We start from the raw sequence: 20,827 nt of genomic DNA, 5'->3' as shown, positions 1-20,827 counted from the left end.
GTAGATACCCCTAATTTATAATTAATTTACCTCTGTGCGCCACAAAGTCAACGCAAACTATAATTTACTGCAGTTTCTGATCCAATTTAAGTAATATGCCGCTGGAGACACTGGCCGCTTCCACTAAGCCCTGCACCATTTTCACCAAGTGGAAAGCATGTCACAAATATGTGCTTGACAAAATGGAAAGCACCAAAGTCGGAGACTTTTTTGTACTATAAAAGGACTTCATAAGTCCCTCCTAGGATTTCCTGGGCAGGCTAAAAACAGCCCCCCTCCCCCAAAATAGAAGGGATGAATGGATATAGAAAGAAGAACATGACGGGAATATTACAGTATACTCCACTTCTACACCGGTTCTACCAGGTCAGCAGAGAAGCCGTCTATATGAAAGATAAAGTATTGTGGTTTTACATTATACTTACAAGAACTGTACATGTCAGAAGAAGGCTAAATCTAACGTGAGAGGGAAATCTACTTAATTATTTATGCAGGATTCTACCGCTACAACCCCTAAAGTATCCCTGTGACAGCAGCGTGTTGTCCCGCCAGAGACACCATAGGCCAGCCTTTCATCTGTTGCGGGATGCAAAGTTGCTAGTTATGAATTCTTAACTAATGTATAGCCCATCCTAGAAGTACAAAAAAATATCAACTTACAAGACAGTGTACAATGCAGACATTCTTGGGATTTTGTTTCAGCCATAAGTGCATATTTTTACAGATGCTGTAGAGGTTCATGAGATTTGGGGCACGTCTTCCAGGCCACCCACACTCAGACACCTATTAATGGAAAAACGAGATTTTTGTATAACTTACCAGTAAAATCTCTTTCTCGCTCTTTCCTTGGGGGACACAGAAGACCTTGGGTATAGCTCATCTCCATAGGAGGCGTGACACTAAGTGAAAACTGTTAAGCCCCTCCTCCACAGCTATACCCTCAGCCTGGAGAGAGAGACTGCCAGTTGCGTGTCCAAGCAGTGAGAAAAGGCAAAGTCCAACAAGGAACCAACAAGCCAACTACCCAACGGGTAACAAAAACTTGGAAAACGTACAGAGAAAAAACAATGAATGGGTGGGTGCTGTGTCCCCCAAGGAAAGAGCGAGAAAGAGATTTTACTGGTAAGTTATACAAAAATCTCGTTTTCTCGCCCAGTTTCCTTGGGGGACACAGAAGACCTTGGGACGTTCAAAAGCAGTCCAAAAGGGGGAGGGACCACAGCACCAAGGTGAAGCACCCGAAAGGCATCAATGAACCGCCGCCTGTAAACCCAGGCGGGGTAAGGCAGCATCTGCCAAAGTCAGAGTATGCACCCTGTAGAACTCAGTAAGGCGTGCAAGGCAGACCTGTGGCCGCCGTGCCCAAATGCACGGCCGAAGCCCAATGCCTCCGGCCCAGGAGGCACCGACCGCTCTGGTGAAAGGAACGGTGACACCAAAGACAGAATCCTGCCCTTGGTGCGGTAACCTCAGCAATAGCCAATCTGATCAAGCGGAGGAAAACCACCCTGGAGTCTGTCAACCCTATGCACAGCCCTCCTGGAAACCCAAGAGGCCGAACGTCTGCAAGAGTCGGAGATCTCCAAGTAAAAACGGCAAGGCCCAAACAACGTCCAAATAGGTGAGGTGTTGAAGCGAAAGGCAAACACCACCTTCAGAAGGAAGGAAGGAAGGAAGAAACGGGATGCAGAACAGCCCTGTCCTGGAAAAGACAAAGCTCGTAACAAAAAAAGGGGCCATTCCGGCACCCGTCAGAGACACGACTGATACGGAACACAACCGTACAGGACAGAAGGGGTAGAGAGAACTCCTGTAACGGCTCCAAGGACAAGATTGGAGCGCCGAGAGTACAGTACAGAGGAACCAAAGAGCCACTCCGAGGAAGAAGGTCTGGACAGGCCCCGAGGGCCGGGGAACGCTGGAAGAGGAAGGACAGCGCCGACACTTGACACTTCAAGCAAAGGAGTCCCAGTCCCAGGTCCAGGCCGGACTGGAGAAAGACAGAACCATGGGGGGGAGAAGGGCAGAGTGGGGAATGCCCAGCTACCCACCGACACCCAGACAAAAAACCCTAAGTCCAACGACAGATCCTGGACGAAACACAGCCAGGAGCGAACAGTAGCGAGCCCGCTGGAGTCACCTGGGCAAGCGGATAAAAACCCAATGTGACCAGGCGCAGACCAGTAACACGGGCAGAAGGGTCGGCAAAACTGGTCCCGTCGGCCTCCGAGCAACGTTGTCCCGTATCCACCCGGAGTGGGGGAGCAGAAGGACAGACGGAAGGGAACCGAAGGGTCCGCCCAGCATCCGCCAGATGCCAGGACAAGACAGGCTAAAGTCCATGCTTATGTAGCCACCACAGGAAGACTATCTACAGTCCTGGTGTGGGAGATCGAAGGACAATCTGGACCGAAGGGCAGTCCCCCCAAGTTACCAAGAAGGTAAGTCTACAGCAGGACCACAGCCTAGAATGGAAAACGCAATCTGCACCCAGCGGGAGGACAGAACGCGGTAGACCCAGCAAGAGGCACACAGCTAATACAGCCAGTGTGAACAAGGGAGACAGTACGAGACCAAAGGAACACCGGAACCATCCACATGAACAACCATGCTCCCCCCAGAGGGGAGGACAGTGAAGGAACAGCCTCTGAAGCCTGGCCGGGCAGAAGCCACATCGGCGTGATCTGTACCGAACGGGGAGCCAAACAGAGCCGGCGAGACAAGGTAGTCGAGACAGAGGCCGGCATCACACCCCCCAACCGAAAGGAGGAGTGGGCAGCAGGGAAGTCATAGGACAGCCCAAAAGCAGAACCCTGCTACACTGTGAGACGCCAGGTTCACCGCCTCGCAGAAGGCAAATACCCTGAAGAACCCAAGGTGGAAGTCCTCCGGACCTGGGTAATAGAGCATCCAAGAGAAGTTGGGTGATCTACCCGAGAAGAGTGGCCCGAACCTGGTAGCAGATCAGACCGAAGCGTAGAGGGCGCCAAGAGGAAGGACTCATACCACACTGCATCCGAAGAGGAGGAAATGGTAATAGGCGAAGGAACCATAGTCCCGCCAGAGCCAACGAAGAATCCGAGGGGCGCTGCAGACAACAGCACGCATCTAGGAACCACGAACACTTCCCGGGAGGAAGGGCCAACGAAATGAATGAGTACCACCCAGCTCGGTGCAGTAGAGAGCACAGAGCCCTCCGGGTCAGGTGGACAGAACGATCTCTGTAGAGACGAGTGCAAGGCTTGCGGCAAGTAACCCAAGAGAACAAAGGGATGTCGCAGGAAGGAGGGGAAGCATACGTACGAGCAGCCCCGTAAGCAGTGAGAAGGCCAACCCACCTACGGGAGGAGAAGGCATAAACGGCCCAAACAACGCACAAGAACGGCCGCTCCCTGCAAAAAAGTCACTCAGAGAAGAGGGCCAGCCACAGAGTGCCCCAGCATCTATGGAAGTGCAAAGTGCAACCTGAAAGGGAGTTATGCATAAGCCTAGCATGGCACGTGATGGAACGTAAGCAGTCCGCCCCGAAAGAGGGGAAATGTACCTGGCAAACTGCAGTCGGCAAGAGTGCAAAGGCCCACCCCAAAAGGGGGTGACGCCTAAGGCCGTACCTACTCCAGAGACATAGGACATACCATACAATCCTGCAGGAGCGCAGGAGGTCCACCTAGTGAAAGGGGGACATGCACAGGGTTATCCTAGCATTAAGAGAGCGTGCAATAATTCCCCCAACACCGAACTTTGTGAGAGTGCAACCACTCCGCCAATGAAGGGGACATGTACAAGTCCAGCACAGCACGTACAAGGACAGCCGTGAATCTCATGAGCGTGCAAAGGTCCGCCCATGGAATGAGGGGTGGTCACACACAAGGCCAGCACCGAATCCAATGGGAGTGCAAGCGTTCCACCCATGTACGGCGCTGGTGCGATGTGTAAACATGACGCCCGCTTGCACGTGCAGCGGGCGTCATGCACATGGCCAGCATCTCATCCAGGGAGAGTGAGAGCACCCTGCCATGTACGGGAGTCATGCACATAGCCAGCAACGTACTGGCGAGAGACAAACACAGTCAGTGAGAATGTGTGTATGTCGCCTGAGGAAGGGAGGCATGCCCATGGCCGGCAGCGAATGCGAATCCAGTGAGAGTGCGTACACCGCCCACGGAAGAGGGGCCATGCACATGGCTGACAGCGGATCCAGCGAGAGTGCAAGCACCCCGCCATGGAAGGGGTTCATGCACATGGCCAGCAACGCACCGGCGAGAGAACAACCACAGACAGAGGGAGTGTATGCATGCCGCCTGAGGGAAGGAGGCGTGCCCAAGGCCGGCAGCGAATCCAATGAGAGTGCAGCATACCACCTATGGAAGGGGGTCATGCCTATGGCCAGCCGCGAATCCAGTGAAAGTGCAGCGTTCCGCCTATGGAAGCGTGTCGTGCACCTGGCCAGCACCGCATCCGGTGAGAGTGCAGATTTCCGCCTAATAAAAGGGGGACATGCACATGATCGGCAACAAATCCAGTGAGAGTATAGCGTTCCGCCAATGGAAGGGGGTCACGCACATGGTCGACCGCGAATCCAGCGAGAGTGCTGCGTTCCGCCAATGGAAGGGGGACGTGCACATGGCCAGTACCGTATCCGGTGAGGGTGCAGTATTCCGCCTATGGAAGTTGGTCACGCACACGGCCGGCAGCGAATCCAGTGAGAGTGCTGCGTTCCGCCTATGGAAGGGGGACGTGCACATGGCCAGCACCGTATCCGGTGAGAGTGCAGTATTCCGCCTATGGAAGGGGGTCACGCACACGGCTGGCAGCGAATCCAGTGAGAGTGCAGCGTTCCGCCTATGGAAGGGGGACGTGCACATGGCCAGCACCGTATCCGGTGAGAGTGCAGTATTCCGCCTATGGAAGGGGGTCACGCACACGGCTGGCAGCGAATCCAGTGAGAGTGCAGCGTTCCGCCTATGGAAGGGGGTCGTGCACATGGCCAGCACCGTATCCGGTGAACCTGCAGCAATCCGCCTAAGAAGGTCATACACAGGGCCAGCCCGCAGCCAGGGAGAGTGCAGTATCCCGCCTGGGAGGGGGGGGGGGTCATGCCCATGGCAGGCACCATACCTGGAGAGGGTGACGAATGCTGCCTACAGAACTGACCGCATGCACTTGGCCCGCGCTGCATCCCGGGAGAGGGCAAGAAACCGCCTAAAAGGGGAAATGCACCTGGCAGCGACGCAGGCTGGGAGCGCGAAACCATGCTGCCTATGGAAGGGGGGCATGCAGACAGGCAGCACTACTGCGATGAGGCTGCAGCGTCCTGCGCAGCCCACAAGAATCTGTTAGACATCTGTTTATTCATTATTATTTCATTTTTTTTTTTTTTTTTTTTTTTTTTTTTAAAACAGCCTCTCTGAGGCTAAAGGGGAACCACCATATAGGGGCACAGATTCTCTTGATGCAAGAGAAAAAAAGGGGTGGCCAACCATACAGGCCCATTGGGAGCCGGCCTGCACCCAAAGGGTTAACAGGGAGCCGGCCTGGGGGCCGGCGCTGCGATCCACTGGGGGCGGAGGAAGCCCCAGGCGGGAAGAATTCGCGCCTGGAGAAGTACCCGCCCCCTCCAACAAAGGCCAGAATTTCGCGGCCTAGTAGGCCGTAAAGCCGGGGCCTAAATTTGTGCGGCGCCCGGCCGACCGGGGCCGCATAGTATTATATACCGCCGGGACTGAGGCGGAGCGGCGCATTAAACCGGCCGCGGGAGCCCACCCCGCAGGCCGGAAGAGTCGGGCCCAAATGGAGTGCCGGAATTGCGGCCCCGCAGGCCCGATGGCGGCCCAGCAGGTCATTGCGGCGCCCGGCCGCACCGGAATGTCCATGCCGGCCGGAGGCGAGGTCTGTCAGGAGCGGGCCCCAGGCCCTGAGCAACGCTCCGGTAAGGAGATGGGGGGACCCCGAGATCGGGTGCCCGCGTAGTATCATATACCGGCGGGACATCAAAAGATAAAGGGGGACAGCAGCTGCATGTCCTATGGGGCCAGGAGGGGGAGGGGGGGAGCAGGGAGCAGATTGCCGCCCTGCGGCACCCCAGGGGCCAGCCTAGATCCAGCAGTGGAAGGGTTAAGGTTTTCCAGGGATTCGAACTCATGACCTCTGCCATCAGAGGCAAGGCATTCACCATCACAGCTATGAAAGCTGTTCAGAGAGGCACAGTATGGGCCATGGGGGGGGGGTTAGGCCCGCAGGAGACCGGGTGGTGGTGGTGGTGGAAAGGGGGGGGTCGTAGGGCTGGAGAAGCCAATCTCTCACCATAGCCGTCTTCACCCTCGGTCCATTCCAGCAGGGTCGCCCCTTCAGCTACTGGCACCGTAGTGGCAGGACGCTGGAAGAGGGGCTTGGCGTGCGGGCGACCCTTGCGCTGGCGGGATACAGGGGAGCTGGGCTGCCCTGGTCCACCTTGCCTTCTGTGGGGGAGGCAGCAGTGCGGTGACCGGCACTGGCGCAGCTCGACCCCGGGAGAAACAGAGAGGTCTAGTGCGACTCTGTTGTCCCTGATGATCTGGAACAAAAAGAAAAGAAAAAAGTAAAAATCAAAATTTAAACAAGGAGAATCAGCCCTGCAGAGCAGGGAGTGTCTTGCCTCCTTGGACACTAAGCAAAAACTGGCAGTCTCTCTCTCCAGGCTGAGGGTATAGCTGTGGAGGAGGGGCTTAACAGTTTTCACTTAGTGTCACGCCTCCTATGGAGATGAGCTATACCCAAGGTCTTCTGTGTCCCCCAAGGAAACTGGGCGAGAAATATGTCATTGAGATACTTACATCTACTTTGAATAATGTCTTCAATGCACAGTTTACACTAAGGATGGGTGTCCACAAGGTGGCCAACAACACCACTAATTCAAATGTAATACCTCTGCTAACCCCAAAATGTGTGTGCCCATTGGCCATTGCAGGTGGTGAGGTTGCAGCCTGTGGAAACCCAAACTAAAGGAATCATAATATAAACCATGACATGACCACCATAAGGTGTGAAATAACTCCAGTTATGGCCCACATGACTATGATCATCATAGGTTCAGCATAGAACTGATTGGACATAGCAATAAATCACTGACTCCCCTTGACTGCTTTTCATATGGATACCAGCAAGGTCTTAGAGCGTTAACTTGGAGGTAGGTATTTTTAAGTTGTGTATTGTTTAAAGATGAGAATGGCGTTTTAAGACTCATGGTCCAATACTTTATCATATATTTGGTGCTTCTTACCCGGTTATGAAACCTGGAGGGCCGGTATTTCCTCAAACATAAATTATAAACAGCATAAGTCCCAGAATGTTTTGCATCCAGATACAAACGGACATCTTCAATGTTATTCTTTAAGGCAGATTCCACACCCTCGGCAGGAAAAGACATAACTAGGACATAAAAAGAAGAAAAATGTTTGCTACTGACTTAGGATAAAAAATAAATAAAAAATAATGAACTTAACGGATTATATGAAGAATATGCCCAAGTTCATACTGTAATAATGGAGATACAACTCTACATTCCTGAATGTCCAAGACCTTCACAAGTGCAGGGGAAAGCTCGGTAGTAAGATAACCAAGATCCTAGATGTCCAGAAAACTAGCTAGCGCCTGCATAGTGTTAAAATGGAGATTCTTGGTGGAAGTGCCTCACCAACTTGTGCCATTTTCTGGACAGGAGGTAAAGGCTATATTAGACAGGCAGATTTTTTGCCAGATGACAGCTAACCAGTGCTTGTATAAACGCTCGTTGGCAATCATATTACAGTGTAATTATGCCGCCAATTGCACGATGAACGAGCAAACTTTCCAGAGTGAAAAAACCCCACAGAAATAATGGGTATATAACAAGCTGTATCGCTGCCTGCATTAGACGGTTCTGTACCAATAGTTGTTAAAACATTATGCAATTCATCCCATTAGTAGAAAACAGGCAAAAAAACTAGGACTACTGCCAATACCAGCAATTAGGTGCTAAAAAAAGAGAAATGAGCTTAATCCTGTTAAATGGAGACAGATCGGGCAGGTGCGCACGGCCATTTGAGCACGTGTTAGCTTGCATGCAACACGTGCAGCACCGCTCGATTCCTTTAACTAGCTACAGTAACAATAGTGCCTGTGTAAAGCTTCAGACGAGGCGTTCGCGATATGAGCGCACGAAACGCGTAGAGATAGACGGGCCAGAGGGCTGCGACAGACAAGCAGCCACAGAGAAGCAGTGTTATTTGCCTCTGTCTATCCCAGACTTTTGCAGAAAGAGTACAGATGAGATTGACCAGGTCTCTGACAAGTATTACCCGGTCAATGTACAGGGAGGGAGATGCATTAGCCCTAGCATCAGGGACTATAGCGATGATCATAGCTATTAGTTCCCGTTACTGGTTGGACAGAAAGTTCCAATAGGTGGCTAATACATTTTCCCCCTCTCGGAACCCTCTCAGACGAGGGTGTGCTCAACCCTGCTCAAATAGACACCAAACAAGTCTTTGCAGGCGGCCACCCAACGTACTTTGTGGGAGAATATATCTATACACTTCCACACCCATGCGTTATCTGCGTCTATCGGAAAGGGCACAGGCAGATCACGTTTGCCCCTAATAGATATACACCATTGCCAGCAATAGACAGAGGCGCTCCTCTTTTATTAGCACCTTATTGCTGGTATAGGCAGTAGTCCTACTTTTTGCCTGTTTCCTACTAACCGGATGAATTGCATAATGTTAACATATTAATAAAGCCATTATTATTTTATAACCGTTTAATGCAGGCAGTGATACATTTGAATTCATATAGACGGCAACAAGTGTATCTATTTTCAGTTAGCATATATAACAAGCTGGAAATAGTTCTGTTACCCACACATTTGCAAAGATTAAACCAAAGACGGCAAATCCCTTTAAGTATTATGATACAATCTGTGACATACCTGCAATTCTAGAAGTGATATAAGATAAATCCAGATCTCCTTTTGCATAACTGAAAAAACAGAAAAAAAGTTTTAAACCAGTTAATATTCTTCTAGATTAAATCATTTTTAGCAAATTCATAAAAAAACTAAACAAATGATTACATTTAAATGTAGATTTTTTTAATCTATACATTGTGGGAGCAATGGATAGATATAAATGGGTAAAGAATAAAAGGGTCTGTTTGAGGATTACTGTAACCATTAAGAAAAGTACCAAACAACCCACTGTATCTATCCATTATGTACTAAAGGGGTTTCAGAGACTTAAATACTGATGACCTATCTTCTGGATAGGTCATTAGTATGTGATCAGGGGGAATCCGACACCCGAGACCCTTTCCAATCAGCTGTTTGAGCAGGCACCAGCGCTCGCAGTAGAGTCGTGGTCTTCTCGCTAGTTTCTCTAGGCCATGTGGAGTCGTATTCATCGGTCAGATGGCGTAGGTGAAGCTCAGCCCTGTAGAAGTAAATGGGGCTGAGCTCTGATACCAAGCACAGCGCTGTGCTTTGTGAGCTGAAAGAAGGCCACGGAGCTACTGCAGCACTGGTGCCTTTTTTAAACAGCTGTTCAGCAGAGGACCCCCAACTTGTCTTCAGTAAGATAAAAGATCCCCCCACCGGCCACAAAAAAAAAACAAAAAAAAAAAAAAAAACTGCAGACTGACTGTGGAGACAAGATTAGCTTAAGTTTATTATATCATTTTTTTGTATGTTTAAAACTGGATGAATGTTGGTCAAACTCCAGATTTTGGTGGCTATGGCCAACCATCGAATGTATGGCCTCCTGATGCCAGGTGTTGAGGGGGGAAAGAAGGAATGGGCAAGTTGGATTTCAGTGCCCAATGCTTTTTTAACTCAGAGATAAGTCGCCAGCAGGGCTTTTTGGCAGTGGCTTTTTCCCCTCTCCAAGGGCCAAGTTACCTAATGTGTATGGCATACTCAGGGTCAGATTTTCTGCCCGAAACGAGAGCTGTTCAAAAGATATAGCCAAATCTGCACTTGTTCAGCTCCATTTAATGGAGCAATCATGGGAACTCATACAATCACTCAGACACAGTTCCATGCTGCAAACAACCGATTATTTTAAAATTCACATAAAAGATATCAATGACAAACGAGCGTTTGACGAGTGGTCAGTTTACACAGGTCAGTTGTTGGAAGCGAATGTTCATCTGTCAATCATTTTCACCATGAAAAAGGACATTTAGTGTTCCCTTTACACAAATTCTGTTGTAAGAAGACAACTTATTTCTGTATCTTCAGGCCCAATACAATAAGCTGCTTTGTCTAGGGCAGGGATAGCCAACCTGCGGCTCTCCAGCTGTTGCAAAACTACAACTCCCAGCATGCACAGACTGCCTACAGCTATCAGCCTACAGCAGGGAATGGTGGGAGTTGTAGTTTTACAACAGCTGGAGAGCCACAGGTTGGCCATCCCTGGTCTAGGGTTTCAGTCACTAGGGAGAAACTGGTATGGAAAAAATTTGTGGATAGTTCTTAGGATCCATTGACATGTGCAACATTTCTAGAAATCTTTTCAGAAAATGTCATCCCTAATTTGCCTGCTCTACCAGATTGCACATTTGAACTTTGAACGGATCCTAAGAACTATCATTACATTTTTTTAATACCGTTTCTCCCTAATGACTGAATGCTTAGACAAGGCGCTTGTTTTATTGGATATTAGACAGAAAGATCCAGAAATAAGTTGTCTGGTCACCAGAATCTCTTTGAAGCAGCACTTAAAGGATAACTGTCATATTTTTATTTTTTTTGCTAAAGTGTAGGTAACAATTTTACAATAGACTTTATTTAGCCAAAACATTTATTTTTGGTTAAAAAAAAAATGGGGCTGAAATAGCCCTTAGCAGCACTCTTCAAAAGAGTTGCTAAGGGCCATCCGTCTCCTATATAAAAAAAAAAAAAAAAAAAAAAGGGAGACTGGCTGTGCAGACGCTGTGCTTCTGCCTTGTGCTTCCCTGGGAGACAGAAGGCTGGGCACAGGAATCTTAGGAGTTAAAATTACATTTATATTCCCCCTTTCTATACAATCTAATGCTCCGCTACATTTAGGGTACTTTCACACTAGCGTTTTTCTTTTCCGGCATAGAGTTCCGTCACAGGGGCTCTATACCGGAAAATAACTGATCAGGTATATCCCCATGCATTCTGAATGGAGAGTAATCCGTTCAGTTTGCATCAGGATGTCTTCAGTTCAGTCGTTTTGACTGATCAGGCAAAAGAGAAAACCGTAGCATGCTACGGTTTTTTCTCCGGCGAAAAAAACTGAAGACATGCCTGAACGCCGGATCCGGCATTTTTTCCCATAGGAATGTATTAGCGCCGGATCCGGCATTCAGAATACCGGATCAGTCGTTCCGGCATGCGCAGATCGGTAAAAATGCGAAAAATGTACAAGACGGATCCGTCGGTCCGCATGACAAGCGGAGAGACGGATCCGTCCTTGCAATGCATTTGTGAGACGGATCCGCATCCGGATCCGTCTCACAAATGCTTTCAGGCAGCAGCAGATCGGCGGATCCGGCGGCCAGTTCCGACGACGGAACTGCCCGCCGGATCACACTGCCGCAAGTGTGAAAGTAGCCTTACTGACCTGCGATAATTCATGAAGCAGACGCAGGAAGTAGAAGCACTGTGCGCAGTGAGAAGGCTGCTGCTTCATGAATTATCATCACAGGGATCGCAGGTCAGTGAATGTAACGGAGCATTAGATTGCATAGAAAGGGGGAATATACCGTATTTTTCACCCCATAAGATGCGCTCCCCATGTGTACCGTACTTACAGGTCACGCTCCTGTAGTAAGCACTAGCAGGCAGGCCGGGCGGCTGTAACTCACTGTGGTCACGTGCCTGCTCCGCCCACTTTATGAATGAAAGCCTGCTAGCGGCCTGCCTGCTAGTGCTTACTACCACGGCCCGCTGCTCTCCCAGCCTACTACAGTCCATCCCTAGGAATCTGTGGATGAGATAATGATGGGGTGGGGGTGGGGGGTGTCTGTTGATGGCATTATGATGGTGGGGGGGGGGGAATGGTTCGGGAGATGAAACATATAGCAGTGTCATCCACAGATCCCCCCACCATCATAATGCCATCCACAGACCCCCCCCCATTATAATGCCATCCACAGACCCCCCCATCATAATGCCATCCACAAATCCCCCATAATAGTGTCATGCACAGACCGCCATTAGTTCAAACCGACCAAAAGCAGACTCTTTTGAAGAGTGGTGCTAAGGGCCATTTCAGCCCCAGTTTTCTACCAAAAATAAACATTTTGGCTAAATAAAGTCTATTGCAAAATTGTTACCCATCACTTGCCCTACACTTCAGCAAAAAAATATGACAGTTATCCTTTAACATGGAACGATGATCTGACGGATGGACATTTACATTTTACATTATACATTTTACATTTACATTTTACATATAAACTATACGTGCATTTAAAAGATGCTTTCTTACTTGGTAACTGATTGTATAACCTTCGAAGAAGTGTCTTTAATATTACTTAAGAAACGTTCTGTGCCTCCCTTCAAGATGTCGAAAAATCCTCCAGAAGTCTGGTCCTCATCTCCAGCAGTGAAACCTGTTTAATGCAAATGCTTAATCTTGTAATTCAAGGAGAAATGAGGGAGAAGACAGGAAAATAAACAGGTTTGTCATCTAGCCGGTCTGCCTTAACTGTGCAAAATGTAGTTATTGAGGGGGGAGGGGGATGTACTGATCAGGACTGGAATATTTGAAGTCCGAATTGACGTAATGTGCAACAAATTTATAGAAAACTGCACCATTTGATAAATGTGTGCATCTTTTCAAAGAACACTTTAGTCTGGTTATGTCACTGCAGTTTTTTTATTGCTATCCCTACTGGAATAAGATTGCACTGTTTTATGAAAGTTTAAAAAAGTTGCAAATGATGTTTCTGCTGAACACTTAATTAACATGGCTAGCCACATCCAAAGTGCAGAGAAAAGGGGTTTAGTAGGAGGGTTGGGCTTTGCACCATCACCAAGATTTACTAAAACTTTCGCCAGAAAGTAGCAGAAGTTATAGTTGAAGTCTACGTCTGCTGACTTCTGTATCTGACGCACAGCAAGGCAGGGATGAGCCTATCCCTTAAATGAAAGTCCCTTGTGGTGTCATCCAGTTGTTGCCCTATGCAGTCTCTAATGGCTGCTCCGTTACATTTTCAGATGGTACAACTAACTGCATTGCCTAGATACATCAAAGGGGGCAGTATCTGGTGATAGGATAGGTACAGTAATTAGCCTGGCAAAAGGGCACTGTTGACCATGTAGTCATATGTGAAGTCCAGGTGGGTAAGATTAGAAAAACCAAGTAAGACCTCCAAAAAAGGATAGCAGATGACAAAATTGATGACCTTTGCTTTATACAAGTCAGTAATATCATTACAGGCACCCGTGCCAATCAGCTGATTGAGCAGGCTGCAGTATTAATCCTTTCACTTGTTTTCATTTTTCTTCCACATCTTCCTTGGGGCATAACTTTTTTATATTTCTGATCACATACGATTAAAACGATAGCCCATATGTATAGATTTGTTTTATGTCTAAATAGTGTAAAAATAAAATTTTAACTTTGAAAAAAAAAGTTTTTTTTATGGTTATGTCTACTGAGCTGTATAGGGGCTCAGTTTTTGCAGGACGATCTGTATTTTTTATTCATACTATTTTGGAGTGTGCGAGACCAAAAAAAAAAAAAAAGGCAAATTAGCCATTTTGACCGTTTTTCAGTTACGCCATATTGGAAAAATATTTTTATATTTGAATAGTACAGGTGTTTTCAGTCTCGGTGATACCCATGATATTTATATTTTTTGTTATTCAGGATTCATTTTTAATTTTTTTTTATTATACAGAAAGGGGGAGTCATTTAAGCGTTTATATATTTTATACATTTAACATTTAAAAAAAATAAAAAATTGGTAATAATTTTAAAGGTCATATATTAGCCTATAAAATCTGTTTTTCAATTTTTCATTTTGAGCCATCATGTATTTTTAAAATGAGCAGGCACCAATTTTGCCTATCGCTCCAGCGCCATACATGTACGGAGCTGGTAGCGAGGGGTTACTGCATACATAGACTGTTGTTTTAGGGTTGTATTAAGGACGATGTCTTGTTCACATCAATCCTGCAGTGTAGATTGGACTGCTTGCTGGCAGTGACTAAAAGGCAACTAAGGGATTGGGCTAGATGTCCTGTCTTCGGCCATATACAGTACAAAGCAAGTCTGCAAACTAAGGGGATTCTTTACAAACTATATTTGACCACTGAACTACTCTTAACTGGCTGTGCTAGAGGTGTGTATATATGTGTGAGAATGCCGATGCAGTTAGCTTCATGAGATTGGTGTGCATCTGTGCAAGATATACAATGGAGCTCCCCAATTCATTGTGGGAGAACTACTCTTCTGTAACTATAGCCAAGTGTCATTGCATTTATTACAGTGACTCTCCGGTTCAAGTTTTTTTTTTACATTAACCATCAAGTAGTCCGCTCCTCCACTGGGCTTTTAAGAGTCCAAAGCACTTCCTACTGCCCTCAGTAGTGCTGGCCAATCCGGAAGCAGGGCTGGACAAGCAGAGAGAGTCTTGAGAGACTACCAAATGGATACTGTGCATCAAGTAGTCTGAAGCATTACAGCCATCTTAGATAACAGAACAAGAGCCTAGTAATCGGCAACTTTACAGCAGAAAAGATAAAAAGGAGGTCACCAGGTAAGTGTTCTGTTTGCTCCCCCAATTCTCCATCCGGAGAATGGATTTAAACCTTTTTTTATTTTTTAAATATGACTACAAGCATAGATTATATCAAAAGTTTTTAAAAGTACACATTCAATTTAATCCCTTCAGGACCTCCGATGTATATGTATGGCGGAAATCAGGGAATTAAATATGGCTCCTTCTCAGAAGCTGAGGGGGTGCCATAGTGGTCAACTTGTCACCGACAAACAACCCTCCATACGTCTATGTGAACAGAAAACGTTAAAAAATATGGCTTTGAGAGGCAGGGATTAAAATTATTAAAATGCAAAGTCATAGGGTCAAAATACAGCTGATAGAAACAAGAGTTTCGCAGCCATGTCATAAGGGGTCTTAGAGGATGGCAATCTGCTACATTTCTGATAGGACAATTAAAATGCACAGTTCTCCATATCTAATAAACCATCAAGAATACATGGCCTTTCCATTATCTTGGTCAAGCAGAAGTCATTCAGATTTTATTTGGCACCAGTCCTTGTTTGTACAATTTGGAATGAAGAAACAGTTTACAACTTATTTTATACAAACCTGAGGGACCCTGCGGCTTGGAGCCTTGCGGTATCACATTGAAAGGTTTCAGATTCACAGTATTGCCATAGCCACCATTTTGCTCTAAAAGCTAATAACACAAAACATTTGTTAAAGAGGACCTCTAACCTGTCCTGATATGTCTTTTAGCAACTACTCACATCCCCCTTGTAATAATTTTGGAGCATCTAGTCTTATGACTCTATGTGCTACCATTCCTCTGTTGTTCCTGGTAGAAGTCTATGAATAAAGGTCCAGATAGACCTTCATTGCAAAATGCTAGCAGGAATAACAAAGGAATTGCAAAATATGGAGTCAAAGGACTACTTAAGAATTGTTGTTATTTGGGGAATGCAAGTAGTTACTAAAACAGACATGTCAGGTGAGGTCACAAGTTCTACCAGTTGTTTTACATTATAGAATATATACATTAAATCCAATTCCGTAACTTATCAAGGTAAGTTATATACAAGTATACTTTTAAGGCCATGCCAGTTACAACTCAACAGAACCACTTTGTTTTATAGTGTATAGCTGATAAAGAATATGTATTGTAATTGACTGTGAGAAATGATACACACCTTTAAAAAGCACAACTACTGAGAAAATACATGTCTAACAGTAATAACTAAAACAACAAGGCACAACTGTTCAGAAAATACCGGCTCAGGTTGAGCTAGTACAGGCGATTACTTAAAGGGGTTTTCCTGGGATGTACACTTTGATGAGCTACCCTCAGTATAGGTCACCAATATCTGATAGACTTTTGGTCTGAGTCCCATCACACCTACTGATTAGCTTTTCAAAAGGCCCACAGGACTGGGGCAATCATAGTGCCCTCTTTCTCGGCCTTTGATGTCAAGTCCATGGGTCACATGGCTTTTCTGCGGCAGCTGATTGGTGAAGGTCTGACTCCTGCCACCCCTACCAATCTAATAGCGATGACCTATTCTATATATTCAATAAGTTATCTGCACACAGTCTCACATACACGGCAAGTTTATTCTTTAACTGGGTAAAACAAATCATTAAACGGGTCCTTTAATACTATATACCTCAGTGATGGGAGATTTAGGATTCACATTCCTTGCTGCTGCAATGTCCTGTAGCTGACTGACCACTTCTGTAATGGACAGTCTCTCCTCGGGATTCACCTTTAACATCGATTCTTTATTATAATAAAAAATAAATAAATTACTAAGTCGATTTTACATTTAAACACAACCTAGAAGTAGTAACTCACACACCTTATACTAAAGCTGGCCACCCAGACACCACTCTGCAGCAGATGGTAATGATGCAATCCTGCCTATGATAAGCCGTCATGGCTGAGCAGCTGGACACAAAGGGGAGCAGGATCCTTGCTCATGCCAGGCTGCTAAGCCATCACTACTTACATAGGATTGCATAATTGCCACCTATTGTACAGCAGAGTTCCTGCTGTACAATAAATAGCAATGGAGCAATCGAGCGTGAGATACGCCATCAGGCTGAGCAGCCTGAAAGGAAAGCTCTGCAATGCAAAGTCAACGCAGGCGCTGGTGAGCAGTGTATAGCAAGGTCCAGTTTCCCTTCACACTACCCTGGCAACTCTGCAAACAGACACAGCCCATCCTATTCACATACTAGAACAGGTTGCTGGAAGCCATGTTATACAATTCCTGAAGAACCCACAAAAGCCCTTGCTTTATTTGTGCAGCACCACCAAAGAAGATATTAAACATTGTAACAGAAACTCAGGACAGGCTAGGTCCTCCGCTTTTTGCAGCCACCCTCAACTAAATCAGGGTTCCATAAAAACACACAATACATTTAACCATTACTCTCCCAAATTGGTTGGAGTTAAACAAGCCTAGGGTTAATGGCATAAAATTCCAGTGTAATTGGCTCACTTACTAATAAGGACATGGAAAACCAGATATTTTGTATCATCTTCTGGTATTGAATATTTTCCATTGACAATACGAAGCTTGGCTCCATCTTCAAATGGATGTTGCTTGAAGCACAATAAGTACAGAATACAGCCAAGTGCCTGCGGTAAAGCAGAGGATAACAATTTAAAACAGGTCAAACAATACTACTACTTTTAGTAAATGATTAATTAACCCCTTAAGGACCCTGGGATTTTCCATTTTTGCATCTTCGTTTTTCACTCATTTTTCGATTCACATAGCCTTATTAGGGCTTATTTTTTGTGGGAAAAGTTGTACTTTCCAATGGCACCATTTACGGTTGCATACCATGTAGTAGGGAGTGGGATTTTTTTTTCCAAACGGGGTAGAATTGGGAAAAAAGGCAATTCTGATAAAGGTTATTATTATACATTTTTACACTGTACACTATGCAGTAAAATTGACCTGTTATCTTCATTCTCCAAGTCAGTACGGTTCCTACGATACCACACTTGTATAATTTTTCTTGCGTTTTAATACTGAAAAAAATATTTAAAACCTTTGAGGAAATTATATATATATATATATATATATATATATATATATATATATATATATATATATATATATATATATTTATTTTTTTCATAACCATATTCCGACCCCTATAACATTTTTGTAGCTATGTGTACGGGGCTGTGTGTGGGCTTGTTTTTTGTGGGACGATCTGTTCTTTTCAGTTATACCAATTTTAAGTGTGTGCGACTTTTTGATCAACTTTTTATAAAAAAATTATTGGATGGTTGAAGTGACAAAAAAAATGGCATATTGGCTTTTTTTTTTTCCCGCTATGCCATTTGACGTATGCCATTAATAGTTAGATTTTAATAGTATAGGCATTTTCGCACACGGCGATGCCCATGATGTTTATTTTTTCTTTATTGGTTAAGTATTTTTATTTTAAGAAAAGGGGGCGATTTAAAACTTTTATTTTTATTTTTTATATTTGTCACAATAACTGCCAATCATTCGATTGCCCATAGTATTCAGTAATGGCTAAATAGCCATCATTGAAGACTTCATTTGCACTATATCCATACAAGGCTGTATTGATATATACATCTAATTGACTCTGAAGCCTGCTTGGGACATCGGTCAATTAGCGCAAGGTAACAGGTTTCCCGATCTCATCCGGGGAAAGCGGTTACCGGAATGACATCTGAAGGGTAAGATGTATGCGATCAGCCTTATCGCATAACATGTGCCGCAGGTCTCTGCTATTAAAAATAGCAGAAACCCTGCGGCTAAGGCGCCCACTGCACGTGCGAGCGGGCGCCATGTTTAGGGATCGGACCTATGACGTACAGCTACGTCATGGGTCCTTAAAGGGTTAAGATGAATTAGAGGGGTTGGCCACTTTGCAGTGTTTTTCTGTTAATCACAGTATTATATTTTGGGTGGTACTCTCTCTCCTCGGCGTGAGGAGACTTATAGGCCATACATGGAAAGGGATGCAAATGAGCTCTTAACAAGCTCTGCCTCTAATGCCACCAGATGCAGACAGCTGCTTCAGGGCGATTGCCCCTCATTAGTGCAGAGCAGAGTGTACTGGCTTAACTGGGCGAGAGATAGTATTTAAGGCCTCTTTCACACTTGCGTTGTCCGGATCCGGCGTGTACTCCACTTGCCGGAGGTACACGCCGGATGCGGGAAAACGCAAGTGTACTGAAAGCATTTGAAGACGGATCAGTCTTCAAAATGCTTTCAGTGTTACTATGGCAGCCAGGACCCTATTAAAGTCCTGGTTGCCATAGTAAGAGCGGGGAGCGGTATACTTACAGTCCGCGTGGCTCCCGGGGAGCTCCAGAGTGACGTCAGAGCGCCCCATGCGCATGGATGATGTGCCATGCGATCACGTGATCCATGCGCGTGGGGCACCCTGACGTCACTCTGGAGCGCCCCGGGAGCCGCACGGACGGTAAGTATACTGCTCCCCCGCTCCCCACTACACTTTACCATGGCTGCCAGGACTTTAGCGTCCCGGCAGCCATGGTAACCATTCAGAAAAAGCTAAACGTCGGATCCGGTAATGCGCCGAAACGACGTTTAGCTTAAGGCCGGATCCGGATCAATGCCTTTCAATGGGCATTAATTCCGGATCCGGCCTTGCGGCAAGTCTTCAGGATTTTTGGCCGGAGCAAAAAGCGCAGCATGCTGAAGACATCCTGATGCATCCTGAACGGATTTCTCTCCATTCAGAATGCAGTAGGATAAAACTGACCAGGATTCTTCCGGCATAGAGCCCCGACGACGGAACTCTATGCCGGAAGAAAAGAACGCAGGTGTGAAAGAGCCCTTATATCAGAGTCAGGTCTCAAGGCCTTTTTAAAAGGTCTAACACTGACTTATAGGATAGCTGCCCTACATCTGGTGGCATTAGAGGCAGAGCTTGTTAATAGCATTTGCATCCCTTTGTTCACAGTATTATAGTCACTGCTCCTGATGTGTTCAGTAACTTCCATCCATATTCTGGATGGGAAAGAGCAATTCCGGCTGGACGGGAGAAGCCACACAGCCATTTTCAGTGATGTTATATGTAGGAGCCACAGCAGCAAAAACACACTACAGGCACACACTATGATGTCTCTCATACACAGCTCACAAAGAATAGAAGATGAGATCCTCTCTCTGACGCTGGGTTTAGACCTGAGCGTACTTGAACGTACGCTCTGTATGCGCGATTGTCGCGCATACAAAGACAAGCCAACGCCCATTGTGGCGCGTTCCCGCTGAAGTCTATGTACGGGAACGCGCGACAAGACGTCCCAAAGAAGCTCATGTACTTCTTGGGGCGTCGGGCGTTTTACAGCGCGATCGTACGCGCTGTAAAACGATCAGGTGCGAACCATTCCAATAGGGAATCATTGGTTCTTGCCTGTTGAGCGTTTTACAGCGCGTAGGAACGCGCTGTAAAACGCTCAGGTCTGAACCCAGCCTAACACAAACGCTACCCTACAAATCAGCATGGAGGAGTTATACAGCAATAATGAGCAGTGTAGCTGTGAATCAAATGCGAGATAAAACCTTTACTAGAACTAGCAGCAGTATCCATCAGTGTCTCTGCCTGTTTTTCCTCTCTCAAAACAGATTTTATCTTTGATTTGAGAGTGAATGATCGGTTCAGGAAATGTGGGGAGACGAAATGGATCATGAGTGGAGAGACATTTTCATCTAAGGTATATTATAAAAGTTTCTTACAGTCACTTGTACTACCATGCTTTGGGAGTTACAGCGCCTATCTAACGTTTGAAATCATTACCAAATGAGTGTAAAATGAAAATAAAATATATATTAGATTAGCTATACGAGTACCACCTTTATCTACAACATACAGTATTATATTTAATTTTATAATTAAAGTCAATATAAACATCACAAGCAGATGAAGAGAATAATATTTAGTTTTTCAATATTTACCCATATGTCTTGCTTTTCTCCAATTGGAAAATTTGAGTACAAGTCTATAATTTCTGGAGTCCTATACATTGGTGTTGTGTTTCTAATCATCTGAAAAATAACAATGGAACCAATGCCGTTAGTTTTATGCAAGAATC

The 20,827-nt window shown here is 45.9% G+C and overlaps 1 protein-coding gene across 1 annotated transcript in view; it reads right to left on the bottom strand.

Annotated features, from left to right (window-relative positions):
- GAK (cyclin G associated kinase) overlaps nt 1–20,827 on the bottom strand; it is a 102,055-nt gene that overhangs the window by 48,033 nt on the left and 33,195 nt on the right. The window contains exons 7-14 of the mRNA XM_044269079.1: nt 20,691–20,780; nt 17,218–17,353; nt 16,377–16,489; nt 15,322–15,412; nt 12,471–12,594; nt 8,945–8,994; nt 7,259–7,407; nt 661–783 (exon numbers count right to left, since the gene is read on the bottom strand). Of these exons, the coding sequence (XP_044125014.1) occupies nt 661–783; nt 7,259–7,407; nt 8,945–8,994; nt 12,471–12,594; nt 15,322–15,412; nt 16,377–16,489; nt 17,218–17,353; nt 20,691–20,780 (876 nt within the window). The remainder of the gene's footprint in view (nt 1–660; nt 784–7,258; nt 7,408–8,944; nt 8,995–12,470; nt 12,595–15,321; nt 15,413–16,376; nt 16,490–17,217; nt 17,354–20,690; nt 20,781–20,827) is intronic.

The sequence above is a fragment of the Bufo gargarizans genome, chromosome 1, assembly GCF_014858855.1.
Source record: "Bufo gargarizans isolate SCDJY-AF-19 chromosome 1, ASM1485885v1, whole genome shotgun sequence".
Lineage (NCBI taxonomy): Eukaryota > Metazoa > Chordata > Amphibia > Anura > Bufonidae > Bufo > Bufo gargarizans.
Note: the sequence above shows the minus strand (reverse complement) of the source record. Positions and strands in the feature narration are given on the sequence as shown.